This window comes from Ahaetulla prasina, chromosome 1 (assembly GCF_028640845.1).
Source record: "Ahaetulla prasina isolate Xishuangbanna chromosome 1, ASM2864084v1, whole genome shotgun sequence".
Classification (NCBI taxonomy): domain Eukaryota; kingdom Metazoa; phylum Chordata; class Lepidosauria; order Squamata; family Colubridae; genus Ahaetulla; species Ahaetulla prasina.
The window spans coordinates 364358725-364377360 of NC_080539.1; the positions used below are offsets into that span (position 1 = coordinate 364358725).

At 47.4% G+C, this 18636-nt stretch overlaps 2 protein-coding genes across 2 annotated transcripts; both read right to left on the bottom strand.

The window, feature by feature from the left end:
- Window positions 1-4575: 4575 nt before the first annotated feature.
- LOC131188093 (actin-like protein 9) lies at window positions 4576-5919 on the bottom strand. Its single transcript, XM_058163089.1, has 2 exons — window positions 5129-5919; window positions 4576-4696 (listed from the first exon to the last, which is right to left on the bottom strand). The coding sequence occupies exons 1-2, from the start codon at window positions 5917-5919 to the stop codon at window positions 4576-4578; spliced, it is 912 nt and encodes a 303-aa protein (XP_058019072.1).
- Window positions 5920-16602: 10683 nt separating this feature from the next.
- On the bottom strand, window positions 16603-17946 carry LOC131188100 (actin-like protein 9). The gene has a single exon (XM_058163100.1). The coding sequence runs from the start codon at window positions 17944-17946 to the stop codon at window positions 16603-16605; it is 1344 nt and encodes a 447-aa protein (XP_058019083.1).
- Between the last annotated feature and the right edge of the window lie 690 nt (window positions 17947-18636).

Sequence of the window (18636 nt, forward strand, 5' to 3'; positions counted from 1 at the left end):
TCTATTTCATAAGATGAGCCTACTTTCATTATAGCTTTCACTTTTCTTACTTCAATAGTTTGCTTTCTTTCATCTGATGAATTTATGATGTTAACCATTAAGTCCTATTCCAAGTTTCCATCTCCTGTTTACCGCAGTCATAAGCAATGGTTCCCACGGATAGTGCCCTCCATGCCCATCATAGCTTTAGTCAATCAAGTCTTTTCAACAATGCTTTTTAGTCAGACAGAGAAGATGTAGACTAGATTACCAATCTTAGTCATACAAATGGTGTACAAGTAGTTTTTTCATCTGTACTGCCAATTAAAGGACAACATCCGGTAAGGGAACAAAGAATTCTAGAAGTGAACCACAGGCTAACGGGTTGGCATTGCCAAAAAAAACTTTGGATTCCTGGACCATGGTCTGTACTGGTAATCTCCATGATGGTCTTCTGGAAAGGAATGGGCTGTAGCTCACAAAGATTGGGAAGAACATTTTCGGAAAATGACTGGCTCAAGTTATCAGGAGGGCTTTAAACTAAAATTGAGGGGGAGAGTAACCAATCTTTAGGATCTCCAAGACCTAATTCCAAGCAAAAAAACCCTAGAAAGCAAGTCAAATAATGAAGTAAGGAGGGATGGGAAGGAAGCCAAATAAATACCAAAGGAACAAAGCTGTTACAGAATCTAGTAGTCCTGCTATAAATACTACAAATCCTCTTCTCAGAGGGGAGCAACAGAAACAGACCTTGAAATGGGTGTGTGGGGTCTCTAGTCTAAGGATCTTACCCATCAGTCTGGGCATGTTTTTACTGGTTTAGCAGAAGCATAGCTGAAGCGCAGTTTTACTCAAAAAATTGTTGGTGTTATTCTATGTAAACCAGAATCTCTAATCTAGAAAACCATCTGGCAGACCAATGTTCTATTATTGCCTGTATCTCACCTACTGGGGAATATATTCAATCCACTCAGAATATGGGAGGTATTGCTGAAGTACCACAGGGGCTTCTCCCCTCGCATTCTCCCCCCCATTGGATAATTTAGTTGTAGTGGATGGTTGAATGGATGGTTGAAAGAAGGGCAGGCCTCAGAGGAGAGGGTGCCAAAGCTGAGGGGGAAGGGGCACCTCAGGGATCTCTGGCTGTGGTGATTTATTTAAGTGATGACAGGCAGGGTCATCTAGATAGGAGCCAAAGGACAGGCCATTGCAGGGGAAGATGCTATCAATATTTAAAACTAGTGGCGCGTTCTGGCCTTTTGAGCTCACATCCAGATTCTTGGACAGCAGTCCCTGGGAGGCCTGAGTCTTGAATTGCTGCTAATAGACACCAGGTTGGTCAATGATAAGCTCTCCCCCTTATTTGTGATCGTATTAGGGAGGAGCAAGAATGCATTACCGAGATCTGGCTGACACCAGAGCAGGAACTTCCCCTCTCAGAAATGTGTCCAGTCGGGTATAGTGTTTGGCGCCAACCAAAGCCGTAGGACAGCGGTGGGGAATTATGGCTCTTGTATGACCTGTGGACTTCCTGGCTGGTTCAGGAATTCTGGGAGTTGAAGTCTACAAGTCATAATGGGGCCGTTGTTCCCCACTTCTACCATAGGGCAAGGGAGGGGGAGTGGCAGTTGTCATTTGAGAATCTCTTCTGGACTTCAGAGGTCATGCTCCCCAAGTTTTTTGATGTGAGACCATGTTTTGAAACTGGCCTTGTGGCATCAGTTGGATTGTTGCTGCTGAACCAGCCTCCCTGCTGCATAGCTAGCTCCCTGTCTGGCCATCTCAGGGTTGTCAGTGGAGTTATCCAAGCTTATAGTCCTGGGGGACTTCAATCTGCCATCTCTGGTCTAAAAGCAGCTCAAGAGTTCATGGCCACCAGAACAGACATGGGCATATGCCAGGTCATCCATGGCCCAACTTGATACTCTGGATATGATCTTGTCAGAGCAATAGCAATGTGATTTGGTGCAATATCCCCTTTATCTTGGTCAGGTAATGCCCAAGTGGCTTTGAGATTCTCTCATGCTTCCCCCTCCATAGGGAGGCTGGACCAATTTGAATGGCTCACTCCCAATGACTGATGGACCCACTCAGGTTCTAAAGGGAGCCAGGATAGAACCTGGTGACACAGCTGTATGTTCCTATGGTGGCTTTGGCCTGGAATCAGAGAGTAACTGAAGTCCTGGACAGGATCATGTTTATGGGTCCTCTCATGGCCCTTTGGACCCAACATTTCCCATGGCTCACAGAGGAGCTGAGGATGCTGAAAAGGACCAAGAGATAGCTAGAGCAGGGGTCTCCAACCTTGACAACTTGAAGAATTGTGGACTTCAACTCCTAGCTTTGCTGGCTGAGGAACTCTGGGAGTTCAAGTCCACAAGTCTTCAAGTTGCCAAGGTTGGAGACCCCTGGGCTAGAGCATTGTTGGCAGAAAACAAAGAATGAATCCGACCAAACACAGGTTAAAGCCATGATTAAAGCCTACCTTATAATGGGAAGAGAGACAAAATGTCAATATTTCTCCACACTTATTGCATCTGCAGGATGTAACTGTTCAAGGTCCCTCCTCAAGAAAGAGGGATCAGATGATCATCTTTAGGGCTGCACGGAGGAGTTTGTGCAACACCTGATAAATTAAATTACTGAGGTTCATTCTTGGTTGGAGCCCAAGTGTGGTACAATTCTGTTAGAGGCCATCTCAGGGTTTTCACTAAGCCCAGGAAATGGACTTACTCTGTTTTCTGAGAGCAGTTGGATCCTGTTGGATCTGAGGAAACAGGCAGGGTCTTTGGGGCTGCCAGCGCAACTACTTGCTTATTTTGATCCCTGTCCCTCCTGGTTATTGAAAGCTTCCAGAACGGTGACTTCTGGGTGGGTGCAGGAGAGGCTTCCTTTGTAGGGAGGGTGGCAGGAAAAGTGGTTGCACTGCAACTCCAGAGGAAATGGATGACATGGATTATCTGGAGCTTTAAAGCCCTTGATCTGCAGAACTGTCTTTCCCCAATGGGTTTGGCCCATCCCATTTGTGCTGGAAGAAGGGGCATACTGCGGATTCCATCTGCCAAGGAATTTTGGCTGGTGGGATCCAGGAGAAGAGCCTTTCCTGCCATGAATCCTGGCCTTGCTGCAGGAGGTACAGTAAGTCCTCCCCTTCTCTTTTAGTCTTCAGGAAAAGCCTTAATAAAACCTGCTCAGGCAGCGTCATGGGGTCCTGAAGGAGAAGCTGCTGGCTGCTGGTGGTTGTGAGTTGAGGTGGCGCAGTGCAGTGGTGGGTTTCAAATTTTTTTACTACCGGTTCTGTGGGTGTGGCTTGGTGGGCGTGGCATGGCTTGGTGGGCGTGGCTTGGTGGGAGTGGCAGGGAAAGGATACTGCAAAATCTTCATTTCCTCCTCAATCCTGCAGAAGGATACTGCAAAATCCCCATTTCCTCCCAATCAGCTGGGACTTGGGAGGCAGAGAATAGATGGGGGCGGGACCAGTCAGAATTTTGATTAGCGGTTCTCCGAACTACTCAAAATTTCCGCTACTGGTTCTCCAGAACTGGTCAGAACCTGTTGAAACTGACCTCTGGCGCAGTGGTTAGAGTGCAGCACCGCAGGCTACTTCAGCTGACTGCTAATTGCAATTTGGCAGTTTAAATCTCACTGGCTCAAGGTTGACTCAGCCTTCCATCCTTCTGAGGTGGGTAAAATGAGGACCCAGATTGTTGGGGATAATATGCTGACTCTGTAAACTGATTAGAGAGGCCTGTAATGCACTTTAAAGTGTATATAAGTCTAAGTACTATTGCTATTGCTATTGCTATTGAAGCACTAACAGAGAAAATATCACACCTCTCTGCTCCAAAACTGTGTTTTTTAGCTTAAGTTGATTTTTTTGTAGTTTTACCCTGGCTTTATATTTATAATTGTTTGAATATTTATATATTTTATCTCACTGTAAGTCGCTCAGGGTCACCTCAAACCACTAGGTGGGTAGCAAATAAATTTAATGATAAATAAAATAAATAAATGTCGAACTTGTACACAGAAGATGGTTACAAAATCTAAATACTACTTTTATTTTTAAAAAGATCAAATCTCTCTGAATTTTCTACAACAGAAGTTTTTTTTAAAAAACAAAACAATAAAAAGCAGCATTTACATTTTGTACCCAGTCTTTTTATTTTACGTACAACTTTGTAGTCCAGATTTTATGAGTAATTCATTTTGAAAACATAAGGTTAACGTCTCATTTTGCAGGGATCCATCCACAATATTAATCTAGGCTAGAAAGACAGTATGTTCTGTATCTTTTTGTTGTGTTTTTTCATCATGGAGATTTTTGCAGCCCACATCTCATTGCTTTGTAAAACAAGGCATTTTAAGTACTGTTCAAGAAGCTTCCATTTTACTTTCGCTCTTTGTTAGTTTCCGCTATTAAGGTGGTCTTGGTTTTTGCATGATATGTCCACATAGCTGACATCTGACAGGCCATGCTGAATTTCTCAACAATAAATGCAAACCACATTTCAAGCCTATGCAACACAGAGATTTATTACGAGTTGCTTCTCAGCCATTTCAGCCCTAGCTATCCTGGGCTTCATTTGGGTGATCTCAGTAGCACTTCCTATGGACAATGTATGGTCCATTCTCGTGGTATTGTTCTTTTCTGATCCAACATGGTTGAAAATTTTTCAAGGAAGCAAGTATGGATCCCCCTGTCCAAACAGAATAGTGCCTTAGTGGAACAGCTGCGACTTTGACTTTTGTATTTGTCTGCAAGTGGGACATTACATCATGGGTAAATCTCCTTTCAAATCCTTCGAAAAGTGATGACCCTCCACATAATATTATGTTTTCATACATTTCCTTCCTGGATTGTTCAGGGACCTTCCTTAAGCTTTTTTGGGCCATCCCATGGATTCCTACAAGTGTAAGTCCAGGCATTTGAGGAGGACTGAACAACATTTCTGGACACTGAAATCTCTCCTTTCCCAAAGTGATTACTTGACCATCTGGTAACTGGTAGTCCACCATGTATTCTCTCTTTGGACGATTCCACTCACTCTCAAAATCAAGTGCAACATAACAGCACTTGTGTTTGATATCATCAATAACATCCAACATTCTTTCATCAAAGTAATGTCCCATGTCTTTGAGGAGATCCATCAAAAAAGATGTCATATTGGCTCCAGCAATGTCCATCCTTTCTATAGCATGTGGCAAATTGTATCCTTGATGGACTGGTACAGTGTGTGTCATAGCATAGCCTGTATCTACCACCAATCCACTAATTTTTCCATGAGCATATACTGATAGTACAGACTGATATGCCACATACATCCCAGGAGAATTGAGAGACTCAAAGACAACCTCCACCAATTTTTCCCGGTTCGTAGTTGGACAGAGAGGAGGATCAGACATTAAAAGTGCATGGTCTTCTGGAGCAACTTTGAGGTCATGGTAGAACAGGTGTCTCCACAGTGCTTCAGCTGCTTCCCAGTCTATGATTATGCCATGTCTTACTGGAAAAATAATATCGGTATCAGGTTCCAATCGAGCGTGATCTCCAATGAATGTATCTGGTCTATCTCTTCTAGTCCTCATAGATTTTTCTGTAGGGTGTCCAACTAATGTCCCAATGATTGACTGGGGGGTCTGCTGACCTGCAAATCCAGCTTTACATGTCCCTGTACCAGTATCTATGACAATAGCTCCTGTCTTGACAACCGAATGCCCTCTTTCTGGAGTACTTGACCTTCTCGTGGTAAGTCCTCGTTCTCTGGAAGATGCTCGAGATCCGGATGGCTGGTCCAATGCATATCCTGTGGATGGGGTCCTTTTTCTTGAGAATCCTGGGCTCACTGGCCTTGATCCTGGGCTCTTTGATCGTAGAGATCCAGGACTCCTTGGATAAGAAGGCCCCGGACTGCTTGTCCTGTGACTTCTGGGTAACATAGTAAATGTGTCTCAAGATATGTCCAAGAACAAATCACGTTCTGTAATACCTAAATGTCAAGGGCCTTCTGTTTGCTTTGGCTAAGGCAAGTAGCACTGCCCAATGATGATTTCTTCCCTCCAACCATTGCTCGGGAGGAAAGTGCGTCAGCTCATCCTCCCACTGTCCTGTCCATCTGGAAGCTTTGAAATGTTCCACAAGGAACAATGGCCAGAAGGAAAGAATCTTAGAATCTTAAGAACTCATAGAATGCCACGAGTCATCCAGATCAACTCTCCCTGAGTGACATAAATACATTCATTTAAAATTGTCCCCGGGACTTCTTTGACAATCACAAAAAGGAAAAATATTTAGATGAATCATGGCAACTACAATAATTATTCACAAAAGACAGTGCAAAAGATACTAGCATTTTCCCCCTAAGAATCTGAAGCTAAGGAATATGATGGCTGAATTTTCTCTATGGTAGGCTCATGCATTAGCTTTCAGTCATCTATTTCATTTTAAGAAGATTAGACAAATTCTACCTGTTCAGACTATTGACCCATCCAATTCTGCATTCTGCATCATACAGTGATCAGCTAAATACATTCAAGAAGCTCAAAAGCATAGATGGAAGTCTTCCACGACTGCTTTCTTACAGCTGCTTTCTTGGTATTTACATGATATTCTTTATTATTAAGGAGGTAGTATTTAATAGTGAAATCTAGGACCTACTGGTAATTTGATCTACCACACATTTGTCCAATTCTGGTTTAAAGCCATCACTATATGCAATAGTAATAAATTCAGCATCTAAATTATGCATTGCCATGTTTTCTATTTGATCAATAGAGTATAATATTTGAGGGAAAGATCAAAAAGAGATTGGTTAGTCCACTCAGTTAACTTTAGTCTCAAATGGATCCAATCCAGTGTTGGGTTGCCCCCGGTTCGGACCGGTTCTATAGAACCGGTAATAAAACCGGCGGGAGGCCCCACCCACTCACCCAAATGTCATCAAAAGCCATCTGCGCATGCGCGCGCGGGCACAATGCAAACCGGTAGTAAAAGTAAGTAGAACCCACCCCTGATCCAATCATTTATAAATAAAACTATGTTAAAGTATCTTCATTCAGTTAATGTACATAGGAATATCCCAACCCAGTCTACTAACCTGTTTTGCTTATCTAGTCCAAGAGATGGAGAGAGAGAATGGTTAATAAATTCAAGTCTCATTACGAAGACCTGGCAGGACTGAACACACCTTATCTTTGGTAGCTGCAATGGTTAAACCATGCCCATCACTAGTCTCTTGATGGAGAGGCCCATGAGACCGGGCACTTCCTTCAAATGTATATACGCTGTATTCCTCAAAAAGGAGGTTCTGACCTACAGCATTTACTGTGCTGCTGGAATGCATGCGCAATCTAGGAGGCTTAGGGGATTTTTAATGAACTCTTTTAGTCGTTTTTTATCGGGGTTTTTAAGGGGAATTTTAGGGGGGGGAGGGAAAGGGCAGGTGTTGGGGGTAGCCTGCCGAGGGTGGGGCCAGTCACTGCGCGTGTTTGCGGCGGAGGGTTAATAGGTCCGAAGGTTTCGGGGGAGGGTGATGTTCCAGATGACAATTGTGGTTCCATCTGTGTGGTTAGTGGGAGAGGCAGATATGGCGGAGGGGGGGGGCATATCGGGACCTGGGAGCACGTGTTCGATGTTTGAAGGCGATCACGTGCTCCGGCCCCTCAGTTCCTACCCGTTCCTCAGGAGGCCATGATCCTCAGAGCTTGGATCTTCGGTTGATGTTATGTAATGCCCGGTCCGTGGCTAATAAAGCTCCCCTGATCTGCGATCTGATTCAGGGGGAGTCCGCGGACCTTATGGGCATTACGGAGACCTGGTTGGGCCCGGAGGGGGGGGGTGCCCCTTGTTGAGTTGTGCCCTCCAGGTTTCCGAGCATTTCATCAGCCGAGGACCCAAGGTAGGGGTGGGGGGGTGGCGGTTGTTATTAAGGAAGATCTAGAGCCAAGGGAGGCCACTGTTCCTCAGATTGCCGGCTGTGAATCCCTCTATGTGAGGTGGGGCCATAGGAATCAGTTGGGCTTGTTGATCGCGTACCTGGCTCCTTGCTGCGTGACCACAGCCCTGCCCGAGCTGTTGGAGGTACTGGCTGCTGTGGCGGTTGAGACCCCCAGACTTATAGTCATGGGGGATTTCAACTTGCCATCAGTTGGCTTGTCATTGACGGCAGCTCGGGAGTTCCAGGCTTCCATGACGGCCTTGGACCTGATTCGAGTAAATGATGGCCCTACGCACATGGGGGGAGGCATGCTGGATCTGATTTATATCTCTGGACAGTGGTTAAATGATCTGGTATTAGACGATTTAGTAACAGAACCAATGTCATGGTCGGATCATTTTCTCCTTCGCCTAGACTTCCGAACCGCCATTCACCACCGCGGGAGGCGGAACCTATCGGTGGTTCCGTCCCAGGCGCCTGATGGACCCTGAGAGGTTCCAGGCGGAGCTTGGGCCATTCCTGAGGATCTGGCCCACGGCACGACTGAGGAACTGGTCGTGGCCTGGGAGCGGCCGCAGCCGGGGCCCTGGACCGTGTCGTGCCTTTGCGGCCTCTGACCCGCGTAGATCTCGTTTGGCCTTGGTTCTCCGAGGGGCTGAGGGAGATGAAACGCCGGAGAAGACGCCTAGAGAGCACCTGGAGGTCCAGTCGCTCCGAAGCTGATCGGACACTAGTTAGGACCTATTCTAGGACCTACCTAGTGGCAATGAGGGAAGCGAGGCGCTCCTACGTCTCCACCCTCATTGCGTCGGCAGATAACCGCCCGGCCGCCCTGTTTTGGGTGACCCGCTCTCTCCTACATCAGGAGGTGCGGGATGACCCTTTGCAGGGACGAGCCGAGGAGTTTAGTGGTTATCTATACGATAAAATCGCTCAGCTGAGGGACGGTCTGGACCGAATTTGGGATGATCAAGCGAGGAGAGGAGGCACGTCTTGTTGAGCACATTTGGGATGAGTTTGACCCTGTGGCTCCCGAGGACGTGGACAGGTTGTTGGGGAGGCTTCACGGCACGACATGTTTACTGGACCCGTGTCCTTCCTGGCTGGTACTGGCCACTCAGGCGGTGACACGAGGCTGGCTCCAGAGGATTATCAACGCTTCTTTGTTGGACGGGGTTTTCCCTGCCGCCTTGAAAGAGAGACCCCTCCTTAAGAAGCCCTCTTTGGACCCAGCTATTTTGGGTAATTATCGTCCAGTCTCCAACCTTCGCTTTGTTGCGAAGGTTGTAGAGAGTGCCGTGGCGCGACAGCTGCCCCAACACCTGGATGAAGATGTCTATCTAGACCCGTTCCAGTCCGGCTTCCGACCCGGATACAGCACGGAGACAGCTTTGGTCGCATTGGTGGATGATCTCTGGAGGGCCAGGGACAGGGGATATTCCTCTGCCCTGGTCCTATTAGACCTCTCAGCGGCGTTCGATACCATCGATCATGGTATCCTGCTGCGCCGGTTGGGGGGATTGGGAGTGGGAGGCACCGTATATCGGTGGTTCTCCTCCTATCTCTCTGACCGGTCGCAGACGGTGTTGACAGGGGGGCAGAGGTCGACCACGAGGGGCCTCACTTGTGGGGTCCCACAAGGGTCGATTCTCTCGCCTCTGCTGTTCAACATCTACATGAAGCCGTTGGGTGAGATCATCAGTGGTTTCGGGGTGAGATACCAGCAGTACGCTGACGACACCCAGCTGTACTTTTCCACCCCGGACCACCCCAATGAAGTTGTCGAAGTGCTGTCCTGGTGTTTGGAAGCTGTACGGGTCTGGATGGGGAGAAACAGGCTCAAGCTTAATCCCTCCAAGACGGAGTGGCTGTGGATGCCGGCACCGCGATTCAGTCAGCTGCAGCCGCGGCTGGCTGTTGGAGGCGAGTTACTGGCCCCAAAGGATAGGGTGCGCAACTTGGGTGTCCTCCTGGATGATCGGCTGTCGTTTGAAGACCATTTGACGGCCGTCTCCAGGAGGGCCTTCCACCAGGTTCGCCTGGTTCGGCAGTTGCGCCCCTTCCTTGATCGGGATGCCTTATGCACAGTCACTCATGCGCTCGTTACCTCTCGCTTGGATTACTGTAATGCTCTCTACATGGGGCTCCCTTGAAGTGCGCTCGGAGGCTTCAGTTAGTCAGAATGCAGCTGCGCGGGTTATAGAGGAGCTACGTAGCTCCCATGTAACACCGCTCCTCGCAGACTGCACTGGCTGCCTGTGGCCTTCGGGTGCACTTTAAGGTGTTGGTTATGACCTTTAAATCGCTCCATGGCTTAGGACCTGGGTACTTACGGGACCGCCTGCTGTTACCACGCCTCCCACCGACCCGTGCGCTCCCATAGAGGGACTTCTCAGGGTGCCGTCCGCCAAACAATGTCGGCTGGCGGCCCCAGGAAGGGCCTTCTCTGTGGGAGCTCCACACTCTGGAGCAGGCTTCCCCGGGTTTACGCCAAATACCCGACCTTCGGACATTTCGTCGCGAACTCAAGACTCATCTTTTTATCCGTGCGGGGCTGGCTTAAATTGGGATTTTAATATTTAAATTTATTAATTTTAAACGGGGTTTTTTTAGTATGGTAAATTTTAATCATTGGGCTAATTTAAAATAAGTTTTTTAAATCGTATTTTAAACTTGTATATTGTATTGTTGGTTTTATTATGCCTGTACACCGCCCTGAGTCCTTCGGGAGAAGGGCGGTATAAAAATCAAATCAAATAAATAAATAAATAAATAAATAATCACCATTAAGGAGATCTGTTTGGCATAGCAGATAATTGCATTCTGACTGGTGTGCAACAAGAGGTATTTTCTTTTACCGGTGCTAAATGGTAAAGCAGTGTTTCTCAACCTTAGCAACTTTAAAATGTCTAAACTTCGACTCTCTTTTTTTTTTTTTTTGCAAAATTTTTTTTTTATTTTTTTCATAATAATTCCCACAATTTGACCAGTGTACAATACAATCACTTATCCAACAATCAGTCCTATACTCAAATTATACTCAATCAGGGCTGCTCGACTGCCACTCCCCCCTTTAATCCTTTCTTCCCTTCTCTTCGACTCTCAAATTCCCCAGCCAGCATTCTGTGAGTTGACATCCAGACAACTTTATTTATTTATTTTATTTATTTATGTATTTCATCAAGCATGTATCTGATAACAGATACAAGTGTAAACATAATTATGAATACATGAAATGGATACATGGTAGGCATACTGGTGCACTTAAGCACACCCCTTAAAACCCTCTTAGGAATGGGGCGAGGTCTACAGTAGACATCCTAAGGCAGGGGTGAAATCCAGCAGGTTCTGACAGGTTCTGGAGAACTGGTAACTTAAATTTTGAGTAGTTCAGAAAACCGGCAAATGCCACCTCTGGCTGGCCCCAGAGTGGGGTGGGAATGGAGATTTTGCAGTATCCTTCCCCTGGAGTGGGGTGGGAATAGATATTTTGCAGTATCCTTTCTCTGCCACGCCCACCAAGCCATGTCCACCAAGCAACACCACACCCATCAAGCCACGCCCACAGAGCCGGTAGCAAAAAAAATTGGATTTCACCACTTATTTATTTATTTTATTTATTTATTATATTTGTATACCGCCCTTCTCCCGAAGGACTCAGGGCGGTTCACAGCCAATAAAAACGGTACATACAATACAAATTTAAAAACTATATAAAAAACTGATTCAATAATGGTCTAAAAATTTAAATACAGTTTAAAACTGTAAGAAGCCTGTTATTAAAACACAGCAGCCTGCAATTATTGCAGGTTCAAGCTCGGCCCAAAGTTGACTCAGCCTTCCATCCTTTATAAGGTAGGTAAAATGAGGACCCAGATTGTTGGGGGGGCAATAAGTTGACTTTGTAAATATACAAATAGAATGAGACTATTGCCTTATACACTGTAAGCTGCCCTGAGTCTTCGGAGAAAGGCGGGATATAAATGTAAATAATAAAAAAAACCCGTTTAAAACCCTAATTAAAACCCTAAAATTAAAACTATGTTCAAGCTAGTCCTGCACGTCGAAACAATAGCGTCTTCAACTCGCGGCGAAAAGTCCGGAGGTCGGGGAGTTGACGAAGCCCCAGAGGCAGCTCATTCCAGAGGGTGGGAGCCCCCACAGAGAAGACCCTCCCCCTGGAGGTCGCCAGCCGACATTGTTTGGCTGACGGTATCCAGAGGAGGCCCTCTCTGTGAGAGCGCACTGGTCGGTGTGAGGCTACTGGTGGTAATAGGCAGTCCCGTAAATACCCGGGTCCTAAGCCATGGAGCGTGATAACAAGCACCTTGAATTGGACCCGGAAGATCACTGGGAGCCAGTGCAGACTGCGCAGGAGAGGTGTCACACGGGAGCCACGAGGTGCTCCCTCTATCACCCGCGCAGCCGCATTCTGGACCAGTTGAAGCCTCCGGGTCCCCTTCAAGGGGAGCCCCATGTAGAGAGCATTGCAGTAGTCCAGGTGGGATGTAACAAGGGCATGGGTGACTGTGCATAAGGAAACCCGATCCAGAAAGGGGCGCAACTGGCGTATCAGGCGAACCTGATAGAAAGCCCCCTGGCGACAGCCGTCATATATTCTTCTAAAGACAACCGTGCATCCAGGAGGACGCCCAGATTTCACGCCCTTTCCGTGGTAGCCAATGACTCGCCCCCAACGGTCAGCAATGGAACTAGCTGACTGTATCAGGCTGCCGGCATCCACAGCCACTCCGTCTTGGTGGGATTGAGTCTGAGTCTGTTTCTCCCCATCCAGATCTGTACGGCTTCCAGGCACTGGGACATCACTTCAACAGCCTCGTTGGGGTGGTTAGGGGTGGAAATATACAGCTGAGTGTCATCAGCGTATAGGTGACAACAGCTTCATGTAGATGTTGAACAGAAGAGGCGAGAGAACCGACCCTTGCGGCACCCCACATAAGAGGCGCCTCGGGGCCGATCTCTGCCCTCCTGTCAACACCGTCTGCGACCGGTCAGAGAGGTAGGAGGAGAACCACCGATGAACGGTGCCTCCCACTCCAAGTCCCCCGAGCCGGCGCAGCAGGATACCATGGTCGATGGTATCAAAAGCCGCTGAGAGATCTAATAGGACCAGGACAGAGGAACAACCTCTGTCCCGAGCCCTCCAAAGATCATCAACCAACGCGACCAAGGCTGTTTCCGTGCTGTATCCAGGCCGGAAACCGGACTGGAATGGATCAAGATAGATGGTTTCATCCAGGTACTGGGGCAACTGACGTGCAACCACACTCTCAACAACCTTCGCCACAAAACGAAGGTTGGAGACAGGACGGTAATTTCCTAAAATAGCTGGATCCAGGGAGGGCTTCTTGAGGAGGGGCCGCACCACCGCCTCTTTCAAGGCGGTAGGGAAAACACCCTCCATCAAAGAAGCGTTCACAATTCCCTGGAGCCAGCCTCGTGTCACCTCCCGGGTGGCCAGTACCAACCAGGAGGGACACGGGTCCAATAAACATGAGGTTGCATTCAGTCCCCCCAGTATCCTGTCCACATCCTCAGGAGCCACAGAATCAAACTCGTCCCAGATAGTAACCCCAAGACCTGCCTCTCCCATCCCGCCCGGATCTACCCAATTGTCGAGACACAACACCAATCAGTGTCCAACCCTTCCCGAATCTGAGTGATTTTATCAAACAGATACTGCCCAAACTCCTCAGCTCGACCCTGTAAGGGATCCTCCACCGCTCCCTGTTGAAGGAGCAAGCGGGTCACCCTAAACAGGGCAGAGGGCGGTTATCTGCTGATGCAATGAGAGTGGAAAAATATTCCCGTTTCGCCACCCTCATTGCCACTAGATAGGTCCGAATATAGGACCTAACTAGTGTCCGGTCAGATTTGGAGCGGCTGGACCTCCAGATACTCTCTAGGCGACGTCTCTGGCGCTTCATCTCCCTCAACCCCTCAGAGTACCAAGGGGCTAAACGAGATCGGCACCGGGTCAGAGGCCGCAAAGGCACAACTCGGTCTAGAGCACCAGCCGCCGCCCGATCCCAGGCAGCAACTAGATCCCCAACCGAGTCGTAGGCCAAATCCTCAGGGAATGGCCCAAGCTCCGTCTGGAACCTCTCAGGGTCCATCAGGCACCTGGGACGGAACCAACGAGTCGGTTCCGTCTCCTGCGGCAGGGGTCGGCGGTTCGAAAGTCCAGCTGAAGGAGCAAATGATCTGACCATGACAAGGGTCTGATAACTAACTCCCCTAACTCCAGATCATTCAACCACTGGCCAGAGACGAAAATCAAGTCCAGAGTGTTTCCCCCGATGTGAGTGGGACCGTCAACTAACTGGGTCAGGTCCAAGGCCGTCATGGAGGACATGAACTCCCGAGCTGATGTGGATGCCACCCCCGCCGACGGTAGATTGAAGTCCCCCATGACCATAAGTCTGGGGGTCTCCACCACCGTCCCGGCGATCACATCCAGCAGCTCGGGCAGGGCTTCTGTCACGCAGCAAGGAGCCAGGTACGTGATCAGTAAACCCACCTGCATCCCCCGGCCCCACTTCACAAGGAGGGACTCGCATCCGGCTATCTGTGGCACAGTGGTCTCCCTCGGTTCAAGACTCTCGTTGATAACAACCGCCACCCCCCCCGCCCCTACCCTGGGCCCTCGCCTGATGGAATGCACGGAAACCCGGTGGGCACATTTCTACCAGGGGAACTCCCCCTTCCGTGCCCAACCAGGTCTCCGAAATGCCAATCAGGTCCGCGCCCCCCTCCTGTATAAGATCGGAGATGAGAGGGGCTTTATTTACAACAGACCTGGCATTGCATAACATTAGACAAAGGTCCAGCCTCTGGGGATTTAGGCCACTCGGGAAATGGGAAACTGCCGGGGACCGGAGTGCGCAATCGCTCGTAAATAGCGAGTGCGCACTCCCCGAACCTGATATGGGCCCCCGTGTCCGCCATACCTGCCCCTCCCACCTACCATGCAAATAAAACCGCCTTCGTAACCTTGAGCTCTAGCCTCCTCTTCCACCTCCGAATCGATGATGTTTATGCCGCGAGCTGGCACAGGATCTAGCAATGGCGCCAATAGGCCTCCCCCTAAACCTATCTTCGCCATCCCATCCCTCCCCCTAAAATTATTTAAAAATTTACTAAAACAAGAAGTTAAAAAGCTCCTAAGCCTTCTCTTTGAAGCGTGCCACCTCTCGGGATTCCAAAATCCGTCATCAAGGTGGGCCCTCGATAGAGTGGAGGGCCATGTCTGCGAGAGGGGGGAAACTCGCAGGTCAAGAAGCTGCGATCGCAAGTACATTTCGGAAGTTTATAGAGGACGGCAGATGGTAAAAATCTTGATCTGGCCAGTCAGATGATCACAGCCAACGTTCCGGACAGTAGATGGGGTTCAAAGCTTTTCCAGGCAAAGCGATGTCATTAGATGAAAGTATTGACGCAGGATGATAGGCCCTGTTGCCGTCGTCGTCGCAAAACAATGTCAACCGCTATCCAGGCCCCCTTCCACAACGTCCCATTGTCTTTACCCGGTTCGGTCAGTCAATCAGACCCCGGGTTGATCCCATGGAGAAGAGGTGACCAACGCCACCACCCAAAAGGACAACGACCGCAGCTACTGACGCCACCACCATAAAAGGCGCCACCGTCATGGCCCCGACGTCTCCACCTCAGTGGTAGCGGCAGTCACAAAAACTCCAGGAGAACTCCCAGTGATCCCAAGGATCCCTGGGGAAGGGGGTGGTATCAGCAAAATATCCCCCCCAGCTGCCCGGGACTGGCCAGAAAGAATGCCAGCCCCCGCCGATGTCTCTAACGTGCCGCTATCTTGCGCATGCTCAGAGGCTTCATCCTCTGAGCACTGGTCCAAGGGTAAAGTTTTGGGGGTTTAGGGAAGAAACTACAGAGTCAGGTCGTGCTTTCCAGACATTGACAACTCTGTTACTGAAGTTGTATTTTCTGCAATCTAGTTTGGATCAGTTTACCATGAGTTTGTATCTATTGTGTGCTCTTGTATTGTTTTGGTTGAGGTTGAAGTATTCATTGGCTGGTAGGACATTGTAGTAGATGATTTTATGTACTACGCTTAGGTCAGACCGAAGACGACAAAGTTCTAAGTAGTCTAAGCCCAAAATTTCAAGTCTGGTGGCATAAGGTATTTTGTTGCGAGCAGAGGAGTGGAGGACTCTTCTCATGAAATATCTCTGGACTCGTTCAATTGTATTAATAACTGATATGCAGTGCGGGTGCCAGACAGATGAGCTGTATTCAAGAACTGGTCTGGCAAAAGTTTTGTATGCCCTAGTTTGCAGTTCAATATTACCGGAGAAGAAGCTATGCAAGATTAGGTTAACTTAAAGTTGCACTGTGCGCATGTACCTTGCATATGGTGCGTGGTGTATGGTGCGCACTGCAAGCAAACCGGTAATAAACCGATTCAGAGTTCACACTGAACCAACCCTAAGAAATGGATAGTCATATCTCGTAAGTGTATAAAGCTACAGTTCTGAAAAAAAAAATACTGTAATGACTGGGTCCCTAGAAAGTTTGGAATGAACAGGTATTAATTCTGAGACCAGATTTAAATCTGCAGACAAAAAATACAAGTCACATTTCAAATCTAAGCAAAGTTACTGATTTATTCCTTGTTAACCTGGCTGGGCCCAACTTAATAGCACTTCCTATGCACAATATATGGACCATACTCTTGGTATTGTTCCTTTGTGATCCAACATGATTGGAAGTTTTTCAAGGAAGCAAGAACTGAACCTCCAGTCCAGACAGAATATTGCCTAAGTGGAACAGCTGTGACTTTGATTTTTGTGCCAGTCTCCAAATTAGTCATGATATCTTGAGTAAATCTCTTTTCAAATCCTTCAAAAAGTGATGACCCTCCACATAACATTATATTTTTATACATTTCTTTCCTGATATGTTCAGGAACTTTCATTAAGCTTTTTTGGGCCATGCCAGGGATGCCTAGAAGAGCAAGTCCAGGCATTTGTGGTGGATTGAACAACATCTCAGGGCACTGGAATCTCTCCTTCCCTAAAGTAATTATTTGGCCATCTGGCAATTGGTATTGCACTGTATTGTCTTCCTCTGGGCAGTTCCACTCAGTCTCAAAATCAAGTGCAACATAGCAGCATTTTTGTTTCATGTCTTCAATCATATCCAGCATTTTTTCATCTAAGTAATGTCCCATGTCTTTGAGGAGATCCATCAAAAAAGATGTCACATTGGCTCCAGCAATGTCCATCTTTTCTGTGGCATGTGGCAAATTGTATCCTTGATGGACTGGTACAGTGTGTGTCACAGCATGGCCTGTATCTACTACCAACCCACTAATTTTTCCATGAGCATACACTGATAGTACAGACTGATATGCCACATACACTTTGGGGAAATTGAGGGACTCGAAAACAACCTCCACCAATTTCTCTCTGTTTGTAGTTGGTGAAAGAGGAGGATCAGACATTAAAAGCGCATGATCTTCTGGAGCAATCTTGAGTTCATGCTGGAAAATGTGCCACCACAATGTTTCTGCTGCTTCCCAGTCTGTGATTATGCCATGTCGTAATGGAAAAATTATATCAATATCAGGTTCCAATCGGGCTTGCTCTCCAATGAATGTGTCGGGTATATCACTTCCAATCTTCATGAATTTTTCTATGGGCTGTCCAACTAATGTCCCAATAACTACCTGGGGGGTCTGCTGACCTGCAAATCCAGCTTTACATGTCCCTGTACCAGTATCTATGACAATTGCTCTTGTCTTGACAATGGAACACTCTTTATGTGGAGAATGTGACCTGCTCCTGGTGGGCTCTTCTTTTTTTGATGATGTCCAAGATTGAGACATCTGGTCCAAAGCATATCCTGGGGAAGAGGTTTCTTTACTTGCATGGCCCAGCCTCACTGACTTCTCCTCTGGACTGTTTGATCCTGAGAATCCCAAGTCTGTTTCTTGCAAAGGCTCTGGAGTGGTTGGTCTGGAACCGCTGATTGACATTGTAAATAGAACTCAAATTATCTTCCACTAGATTTACAACATTTAAACCCCACCTTCTTTCTTCTACAGCATTAAAATGAAAGGCACTTGCTTTCACTCAAGACACATAAAGGAGAACTATGACATCACATTAGAATTTTCAGCAGATTTTTCAGCTAGCCAAGTGTCACAGTATTGTTAACTCCTTATCTCTATGAAGACTTGGGAACATTGGATAGGAAATGATGGATAATGAGCTGCAATTTGGAAATTGTATATATGCAGGTAACATCATGAATAATTTCATACAACATGGAAAATTACTCAATTCCATTTTTGCTCAATTTTGTTCAAATGGAACTGTATAAATCCAGACTACCATATATGACAATCAGATGAACTCCACAATATGAGGAACAGAGGGAAAATACAGACCTGCATTCTAAAAAGTAGAGACATCATCCTGCTAACAAAAGTGCGTATTGTCAAGGCTATGGTTTTCCCAGTTGCAATGTATGGCTGTGAAAGTTGGACCATGAGAAAGGCTGAATGCCAAAGAATTGAGGCCTTTGAACCATGGTGTTGGAGAAGACTCCTGTGAGTCCCTTGGACTGCAAGGTGATCAAACCAGTCAGTCCTAGAGGAGATCAACCCTGACTGCTCTTTAGAAGGCCAGATCCTGAAGATGAAACTCAAATACTTTGGCCACCT

What these genes read in the sequence shown, in the direction of transcription:
- LOC131188100 (XM_058163100.1), bottom strand. Translation starts at nt 17,946, where the DNA reads ATGTCAATCAGCGGTTCCAGACCAACCACTCCAGAGCCTTTGCAAGAA.
- LOC131188093 (XM_058163089.1), bottom strand. Translation starts at nt 5,919, where the DNA reads ATGTTACCCAGAAGTCACAGGACAAGCAGTCCGGGGCCTTCTTATCCA. An exon ending in AATATGACATCTTTTTTGAT is followed by an intron (nt 4,697 to 5,128) that starts GGATCTCCTCAA and finishes TCCACTAAGGCA; the next exon opens with CTATTCTGTTTGGACAGGGG.